Consider the following 9724-nt stretch of genomic DNA (forward strand, 5'->3'; position numbering starts at 1 on the left):
GACGACGAATTCTTTGTGAAAGATTTGCAGGATTGTTTCAAGGATACAAATGCTTGCGGGAATAAACACCTTTTCACGTTTTATGCGACCTAAACAGAAGGTTAACTGATCTCCGCCTGCAGAACTTAATTGAGTTTCTTACTTGAGGTAAGTTGCGTGTTTATACACAATTACAGCGGCTGATTTATTGATCATAGTTAGAAGTGCTACATCGTAGCGTTTGTAGAGTGACTATAAGCCAGAGGGGTAGCCTATTCAATCAACCCCGCTTAAGGCCAAACCTGGTTTATTTCTATAAGTCTCGCTCATTTTAGTGAGAATTCCGTTCAATTAATGAGGTTAACGTGAATCCTAGGTTGGTAACTATGGGAATGTATGCCACAGAACTAACCTGTTCCGTAGCAGGTTAACTTTCAAGCTAAATTAAGATGTGTTGCAAAAAAAAACAATCAGTCGGAAAACGAGTCTAAAAAGATGGTTCCGTCAACCTGTGCTTTCGTCACCTGTAGCCTACAACTTCAAAAACAGAAGTAGGCCTACAAATGTTTTTTTCCGACAGTGTCACCAATCATGGATTTACAAATTCACTAGCTCCAAAGAATGTATGCAGATTATGCGGCTTAAAATGTTTTAACTTCACATGCGTGTGGTTCTAGAAATCTTGCTACTCTGCGTCATCTACGTTCGGTGGTGGCGTAACGTGCAGCGAGACGGCATACCTAAGCAATTAGGTTACATTCTTGCGTGTTCACAGGTTCGCTTCCCATACGAAATATTAAGGCAACATAGCTTATCACCTTGATAATGGCATTTTTAGTTAAACTCTTTAATGTAAGACATATGTCTACTGTTGATAAAGGGTCATGCACATTTGGTAGGCTGTTCAGTGACAATATTTGCCAGTGGGCTATATTATATCTGATGCAAGCCAAAGGATAATTCTGTAGCCTGTAGGCCTATAGGCAGCTAATAATTAAAACTGCTTCATGTGTCGACGATTGTTTATGAATGTCAAATCAACTGTGTGCTACACACATGGGCGGATTATGAACTTTAGGGCCCCTGGGCCCAGATGTATTAAGGGCCCCCCACTAATTGTCGGATATGTGTGTGTGTGTGGGGGGGGGGGGGGTCCCCTCCCCCACCCCACAAAATGTTTAATTTGTTTGATGTGATTTCCTGTATTCTGGTGCTTTTTGGGGATGGCCAATCAGTCAGATTCATAGCCTAAATTCTGATTTGTTGATATTGAGGCAATGATTCCATGCAAAGGCTTGGGCTTCAGGGCCCCCTGACCCCTTGGGCCCCTGGGCCTGGGACCGGTAGGCCCGTGCAGCAATCCATCCCTGGCTACACAGATTAAATACCAGGCATAAATGACCATTGAAATTCATTGCATTTCAGATAATTATATTTCACTTTGGGGAGTTATGGAAGACAATAGGCTATTACGTTGATACTAATTTATTTCATGACCACCTACACCTAGACAATAATTTGGAGTGAACTCTTTTAATCTAAGAACGTAGGCTATAGATAGTTTTGAATATATGGTTGTTTTTGAGTTTATACTATTTATTCATTCACTTGTTTTCTTCAAGCATATACTGTCTATGTGTTCAAGAGTGAAGCCAATCAAACTCGCAATTTCAAACCATTAGCATTGTTGTTTTAAATGTTTTGTTGCATTCTTTTCGAAATGAAGAAAATATCTTGAAATGCATTCTATTGTTTTTGTGTTGCTCTGACTATAGGTTACAGAAAATCTGCATGGAAACATCTATGGTCCGTTGTTAACATGGATCTCGGGCTTCCGTTTAGTTCTGGCTGTAACGTTACTGAAATGCAGCAGGTTGACCTGCTGAGCATGATGGTGAAGCAAGAAGATATAAAAGAGGAGGAGTATGGTCATATTCCTGCATTTCAACACGATGAAGAAAAGCCATTTGTAGGGCTACACTGTGAAACTGACATTGAGATAGACGTCGCAGAGTCCAGCGGTACTGAAACACAACAGACAACGGCGGTTACGCTGAAGAAAGAGGAGGAAAACGAGTTTGATTATAGAGGTAAGTCCTTTCCGACACCCCCTGGACACTTCAACAATAGTTTCAACACTGTCACCTTTTCTTGTGTTAGAGTTAGACAATCACAATCCTACAATTTTCATGTCTTCCTTAAATCACCTAAGATAAAATATATATGTAGATGCTACAATGTCAGCCATACACTGTGCTTCAACATCTGCACTGCAGTCCTCAGCTCCTAACCTGACCTGTTCCCCACAGACCCCGTGTCTCTGGCCCAGATGAAGAGGGTATCAGTGGTGCTGGTGGACTGCTGTAGACCACAAGGACGACGAGGGAAGGAGGAGGAGAAGCGAGGGAAGGAGGAAGAGAAGCGAGGGAAGGAGGAAGAGAAGCGAAGGAAAGAGGGGGAGATGCAGACGGAGATCAACAGAGCAGCACATCAGCCAGAGACCAGTAAGAGACTACAAACATGCGCACACACACACACACACACCACACACACACACCACACACACACACACACACACACACACACACACCACACACACACCACACACACACACACACCACACACACAAAACACACACACACACATACACACACACCACACACAAAACACACACACACACACACACCACACACACACACACACACCACACACACACCACACACACCACACACACACACCACACACAAAACACACACACACACACAAAACACCACACACACACACACCACACACACACACACCACACACACACACACACACACACACACCACACACACACTAGAGGTGTGAATAGTCACTGATCTCCCGATTCGATTACGATTATCATGTCAGTGATCTGATTCCTCGATGCATCGCGATACGTCAAATACTAGCCTGGGCTTTTATTTTCCCAAATTGCCAAACTGCACTGGCTAGTATTTGAGACGGGCATCTGTATGAGACAGGGCGTTAATTCCCTTCAGTAGTATTTGAGACGGGCATCTGTATGAGACAGAGCTTTAATTCGACGGGCATCTGTATGAGACAGAGCTTTAATTCCCTTCAGTAGTATTTGAGACGGGCATCTGTATGAGACAGGGCGCTAATTCCCTTCAGTAGTATTTGAGACGGGCATCTGTATGAGACAGGGCGTTAATTCCCTTCACACAAACGCGCCGGCTGCACGGAGGACGCAGGGGATATGACGTACAGAGTTTTGAAGAGACTACAATCGTCCCCCTCACTTCTGATGAGGGGTGGGGGGGGGGAGCGGGAGCCTTGCATGCTAAATAATAGCCTAAATAAAACTTTGAATTAACACTAACCACAGCCATCTACTAGTAGCAGTTGGATATAGACCCTTTCAAGAGATTTCCATCATCAGCATCATAGTTGGCCCCACAAGGCTTCTGTTTTAACATTCCATATGTAATCTTATCACCCGGAGAGAAGAAATACTCTTTTCTGATTGGCTGGTGGGTGGCCTTTAATTCTGAATAACAGGACACCGTTCCATATCAATGCTTATGAATGGTAACTATAACAACCATAGTAGGACGACGGTTGCAGCACTCTAGAATCTTTTGGTTGCAGGCTTCCCAACAATGGAATCAACTGTAAACAAGCTAACTGTCCATGCTAAAGTTGTACAACAAGCTGAACTAGTGAGCTTCTTTTTAAACAGAACCGCGTGTTTCCAGTGTTTACAGTGGCAACCGGGTGATAAGCGGGATAACGGCCTTCGAGGTGTGTCCAGTCCAATTAATGGACTTGGGCGGAGGCAACTCCCCTCCGCTGCGCTTTAGCTCTTACGTTTTAATAATCAATACAACTAGCCTACTGCTCATCAACTCGTTTTCATACAAGATGAGTAACTCTTACACCACATTTAACTTCGAAAATTTTTATTTCAGGCATAATTTACAAGATATTATGTTTGTTTTAATATTTTACATATTTAAAAAAAAAATTAACATTTTAATTAATGCTATGTATTTAGACATTGTTAAAATGTTGTTCATACTAATAGTTGATTATATGGGCAAAGTAAGTTCATTGTAATTGCCAGTTAATTTCTTTGGTCTTTACCATGTGTTCTGGTAACCTGTAAAGCCATTACAATTGTTCCATCACATATTCTAACATTACAGCAATAAATGGTAACTAGTGGAGAGTGCATGTTGATTAGGTAATTTGATTGACAACTTCATACCAGACAATTTAAGTAGGCCTAACTAATTGATCATGTGTGTTTGGATCTTCCCCAGCATCATCTTTGCAGCAAGGCACAGCAAAGCGTCTCGTCACAAAAAAAACGGTACGTTTTATCCTGTATAGTCTACAAGATCAAAGTCAAAGTCAAAGTCAAAGTCAGCTTTATTGTCAATTTCTTCACATGTTCCAGACATACAAAGAGATCGAAATTACGTTTCTCACTATCCCACGGTGGAGACAAGACATATTTTAACAATTTTAAGTCCACAGACAAACATAACATTCAAGTAAACAAAAAAGTAAGTAAATAAGTAAATAAGAGGGCACATATAATGAAAAAATAAGAGCAGCAAAATTTGGTTGAAATTGTGCATAGACAGTCAATAAAATAAAATACTAGTGCAAAGTCAGGCCAATAAGAGGCTGAGGTAGTTCTGTTTGACCTAAGTAAGAAATAAAGTGGCATAGTGGTGCAAGTTATGTAAGAGCAGCAGAAGTGTTGTGTTTCCAGGACAACAACAACAAGTTGCAAAGTGTACAAGTGTGCAAGTGGAGTGGTGCAGGCGGCCATTTGTGGGTCCAATGTCCAGGATGTTATGTAGCTGAGGGTGGAGGGGGGAGAGGAGGGAGAGAGTTCAGCATCCTAACAGCTTGGTGTATGAAGCTGTTGGTGAGTCTGGTAGTGCGGGAGCGCAGGCTTCTGTACCTCTTCCCAGAGGGCAGTAGATCAAACAGATTGTGAGCGGGGTGACTTGCATCACTCACAATTTTGGTCGCCTTGCGGGTGAGGTGGGTGGTGTAAATGTCCTTCAGGGAGGGGAGTGAAGCACCAATAATCCTTCCAGCTGTGTTCACTATGCGCTGCAGGGCTTTCCTGTTGTATTCAGTGCAGCTTCCGCCCCACACAGCGATACAGCTGGAGAGGATGCTCTCAATGGTGCCTCGGTAGAATGTGGTCATGATGGCTGGTGGAGCACTTGCTCGCCTGAGTTTCCGCAGGAAGTACAGGCGGCGCTGAGCTCTCTTCGCCAGTGATGCTGTGTTGGTGGTCCAGGAGAGGTCTTCACTGATGTGCACCCCCAGGAATTTGGTGCTGCTCGCTCTCTCCACCACAGCACCGTCGATGGTCAGTGGCAGGTGTTGGGTGTGACCTCTCCGGAAGTCAACAACAATCTCTTTGGTCTTGCTGACGTTCAGCAGGAGGTTGTTGTCCCTGCACCACGTGGTCAGATGGTCGACCTCCAACCTGTATTGAGTCTCGTCGCCCTTGGTGATGAGACCCACCAGAGTTGTGTCGTCAGCAAATTTCACTATGTGATTGTTGCTGTAGGTTGCAGTGCAGTCATGCGTCAGCAGGGTGAAGAGCAGCGGACTGAGCACGCAGCCTTGGGGGGCCCCTGTGCTCAGTGTGATGCTGCTTGAGGTATTGTTGCCAACACGTACTACTTGAGGCCTCTGACAGAGGAAGTCCAGTAGCCAGTTGCAGAGGTAGGTACTGAGATGGATGGATAGATAAATAGATAGATACTTTATTGATCCCCATGGGGAAATTCAAGGTCTCAGTAGCATACAGACATCACACACAACATGCACTTACAGCAATACAAGTAATATACAAATAAAAAAACTCCACTGTACAATAGACAGTAGAAGATAAACATGATACTAAAAATGAAATACTAAATATACTAAACTAAATCAAATATCAACACTGTGCTTAACTCATTGAATGCCAAGCTGTTTTCGGGAGCTTTGTCCTAGAGTGCCAGCAGTCTAGACCATTGTTGATGATTTTTGTACAGCCAGAGCATATTCTGTGTTATAGCTATGAACACGTACAATAGCTCGATTAAAAGGTCAGACTTTAAGCTTCAGTGGGTGCAAACCGTGTATTTCTACACTCCTCTGTTCCTGAGAAATCCCAAGCTAAACAGTGGCTAGTTTTCATCAAAATCGCTGTTTTTTTCTAGAAATGGAGATATAACGTCTTTCATGAAATATGAAGTGTTGCCTGTTACTTACTCGTGTAAACATTCCGGGAAGTGATCAGTGAGACCTGGCGAGACTGCCACCTCGTGATAGACCCACGAAAATTGCCTGGTTTTGACCTGACGTGCATGCGTCACTGATTCGACCCAAAGCGGCAACCGAGTTATGATAAAATGTCCAGATAAAATGTCCAGATTGTGCGTTTTCATGAGTTTCAAGATCGTCATATATTTCATTTCTATTCATCACAGAGTTCCCAAAATCACATATAAGGTGTATTAGAGTGTCTAGTTTCGTAAATTAAAAAAAAAAAGCTAAAAACGTACTATTACGTTTTTGGCACTCAATGAGTTAAGGATGAGTGTACATAATACACTGCAAAAACTGCTTATCTAACAGAATCTAACCAAGTGTTATTAATCTTATATCAAGATAAAAAAAACTAGTTGGTATTGTTTTCAGTATAAAGAGACTTACCTAGCGCTTTCTTGTGAAATCATTTGACTTGATTTAAGAAGACTTTAACTTATTTTAAGGAGTCTTATCAAGACAAATTTGCTCAACGCACTGGCAGACAAATTTGCTTGTTTGCAAGAGATATCTTAAAATAAGTAAATTTTTTTTAAAAATCAAGTCAAATGATTTCACAAGAAAGCGCTAGGTAAGTCTCTTTATACTGAAAACAATACCAACTAGTTTTTTTAAGATATCTCTTGAAAACAAGCAAATTTTAAGTCAAAATGATCTTTTGAGAGGGCGCTAGGTAAGTCTCTTCATACTAGAAACAATACCAAATAGATTTTTTAATCTTAATATAAGATCAATAACACTTGGTTAGAATTCATTTTTTGCCGTGTAGCCAACAAGTCAGACGACCTCGCTTAACTAAGCCATGACTCATGACTTTTCTCCATTTAAATACAGGCAGCTGTTTCTAAGGTGCTGCTGTGTGACGATAAGGGCTGGATGGCTAATATGGAAAGCCGCCTAGCCGCGAGGACAGCGGATCTTACATCGGAACGAGCTCGAGTAGCTCAACTGCTTGCCGAGAATGCAAGTTTGAAAGCTGACTTGTCAGCCAGCAGAGCGGAGGCAGACAACCTCCGACGAGAGATACAGGGGCTGAGCGAGGCCAGTCCAGGCCTGCTTGTGGAAGAGATGAGAGCTGGGATAGGAGAACTGCATTCGGTTCTACGTATGGTTAACTCTACGCCTGCGAGATCAATCCCCAGACGCGCCTCAACACCTGCACCAGAAGTAGATTCTTCAGATAGTCAGATGTCTCCATCGGCCATTTCCTCTTCCTTAACAAACAGCATCCAAATGACCGGTCAATGGCCAGATGTGAGCTTGCGTGATGTTGGACCAGAAGACCATGTTAGACTCCTCCAAATGAGCTTCGGCCAAGTGGGCAGATATGGATGCCTGCTCTTCAGACACATTATCTCGGAGGAGAACTACCAGGCATGGAGCAAGACCACAAACTGGGATGGTTCCAGAGGTAAACGATCACTGCCTCAAAATGTGAAGACCTTCGTGGTTTCTACACTGAGGCGACACTTTCCTGACATGGACAGGGGGGAACTGAAAGAGTGTGTTGACAAGATCAACGAATTCCTGCGTACAACACGCAAGAATTCCCAAGGACTCACTCTGCTCTAAAGACTCCAGAACACTGGACTGGACTCACTCTGCTCTAAAGACTCCAGAACACTGGACTGGACTCACTCTGCTCTAAAGACTCCAGAACACTGGACTCACTCTGCTCTAAAGACTCCAGAACACTGTACTGGACTCACTCTGCTCTAAAGACTCCAGAACACTGTACTGGACTCACTCTGCTCTAAAGACTCCAGAACACTGGACTCACTCTGCTCTAAAGACTCCAGAACACTGTACTGGACTCACTCTGCTCTAAAGACTCCAGAACTCTGGACTCACTCTGCTCTAAAGACTCCAGAACACTGTACTGTAGTTTACTGCACTGTAGACTGCGTTCCAAATGATTATGCAAATTACTTTTTTCTCAGATTTTCCTAAATAGTTGATGCAAATGACAATAATTTAAGTCAAACCGTTAAGAGTATAATTTGAATTTTATTGAACAAACCTCCCAATGATACTGGTTTGAAAATTAGTCTTCATGTATTACTGAGCCCACTGGGTGATAATGTTCCATTAGAACTCAAGACAGCTATGACCGAACATATCTTCTCAACATCTGGAACTTCCAGCTTCAAGGGAAGGGGAACTTAATTTGATGTCAGAGTTTAGACTATGAAACTCTTGTAAAAACTGTCCAGAACCTCAACTCTTCCACATGTGGCATAGACACTCTACCTACCATTTTTTTTTATAATCTGTTCTTCACCTCATAGCAGCTGATGTGCTTCACATTGTAAATGCATCATTACTGTCTGGCACATTTCCTAAGTCCCTGAAAACAGCTGCTGTAAAGCCCCCTTCTCAAAAAGAATAACTCAGATGCCACCATGCTAAACAACTACAGGCCCATATCCAATATACCTTTTATTGGCAAAATTATTGAAAAAAAAAATAGTCTCTAATCAACTAACCACCTTCCTAACATCAAATTAGTATTTTGATTAGTTGGACAGTTGCAGCTTTACCGGGTTTCTTTGTAACTCTGAGTGTTAACTATTTGGGTGTTAGTCCCCCTCATGGAGTATTATCAAGCCCTGTGGTCGGCCATTTTGGCTCTGAAAGGAAATAAATTCTGTGTGCGCAAACAGTTTGGAACAACTTCAAGAATCTTCATAGAGTGCTGTACACTGGGTTCTTGACTAGTATAATCATTCTATGTTTTTTATGTTTTAATCGTTACTTTTTAAACGCTTTTCAATTATTGCCCTTGTATGCTTTTACCGGTATGTGGTATTACCTTGTGTGTTTTATGTTTTCTTCGTCTTATCATTATTTTTCATTATTCTTTACTTTTTAAACTGATTCTTTGCCCTTTATGCTTTTATCAGATATTCTTTTTTGCTTTTGTAAAGCACATTGAATGATCTCTGTGTTTGAATTGCGCTATATAAATAAAGTTGACTTGACTGCAACCGTTTCTGTTTGTGAGCATTGTTTAGGGGTGGCCGAATAGTAGGTCTATGCACACTTGCAAACTTCTTGAGGATCCTGAGACTACAGGGCACCCGCGGCTTCAAATACCTGTTTGCTGCTTTGCAATGGCATTTTAGCAGCTGCTCTCTTAATCCTATACATTTTTATGGCAGAAACCTTCCTTATTATGCCTTTGTCAGCACAAACCCGCCTGTGGTCTGAATCGGCGACAAATTTCTTTACAGTACGATGATCACGCATACGTTTTTGGGAAATATTCTACGTTTTCATACCTTGTCTGAGGTAGTGCACAATGGCAGGCTTTTCAGCAGCAGAGAGATCCCTTTTCTTTCCCATATTGCTTGAAACCTGTGGCATGCTTAATAATGTAATTTGCATAATAATTTGGAACATTTGTAAATAT

General features: G+C 42.2%; 1 protein-coding gene across 1 annotated transcript; it reads left to right on the forward strand.

The window, feature by feature from the left end:
• Window positions 1–9299, forward strand: LOC143136108 (uncharacterized). Its single transcript, XM_076296611.1, has 5 exons — window positions 1–147; window positions 1755–2069; window positions 2289–2483; window positions 4287–4336; window positions 7147–9299. The coding sequence occupies exons 2-5, from the start codon at window positions 1799–1801 to the stop codon at window positions 7882–7884; spliced, it is 1254 nt and encodes a 417-aa protein (XP_076152726.1). The 5' UTR covers window positions 1–147; window positions 1755–1798; the 3' UTR covers window positions 7885–9299.
• The last annotated feature ends 425 nt before the right edge of the window (window positions 9300–9724 follow it).

The sequence above is a fragment of the Alosa pseudoharengus genome, unplaced genomic scaffold (genome assembly GCF_046254945.1).
Source record: "Alosa pseudoharengus isolate Yale_2024_CS ecotype anadromous, Long Island Sound unplaced genomic scaffold, YU_APseudo_1.1 YU_APseudo_1.1_scf_1, whole genome shotgun sequence".
NCBI classification, from domain to species: domain Eukaryota; kingdom Metazoa; phylum Chordata; class Actinopteri; order Clupeiformes; family Clupeidae; genus Alosa; species Alosa pseudoharengus.

Bases quoted from the DNA above. Each gene is read 5' to 3' on its own strand.
- LOC143136108 (XM_076296611.1), top strand. From the start codon at position 1,799: ATGGATCTCGGGCTTCCGTTTAGTTCTGGCTGTAACGTTACTGAAATG. The intron at 2,070-2,288 runs GTAAGTCCTTTC...TGTTCCCCACAG, and splicing joins AAACGAGTTTGATTATAGAG to ACCCCGTGTCTCTGGCCCAG. The intron at 4,337-7,146 runs GTACGTTTTATC...ATTTAAATACAG, and splicing joins GTCTCGTCACAAAAAAAACG to GCAGCTGTTTCTAAGGTGCT.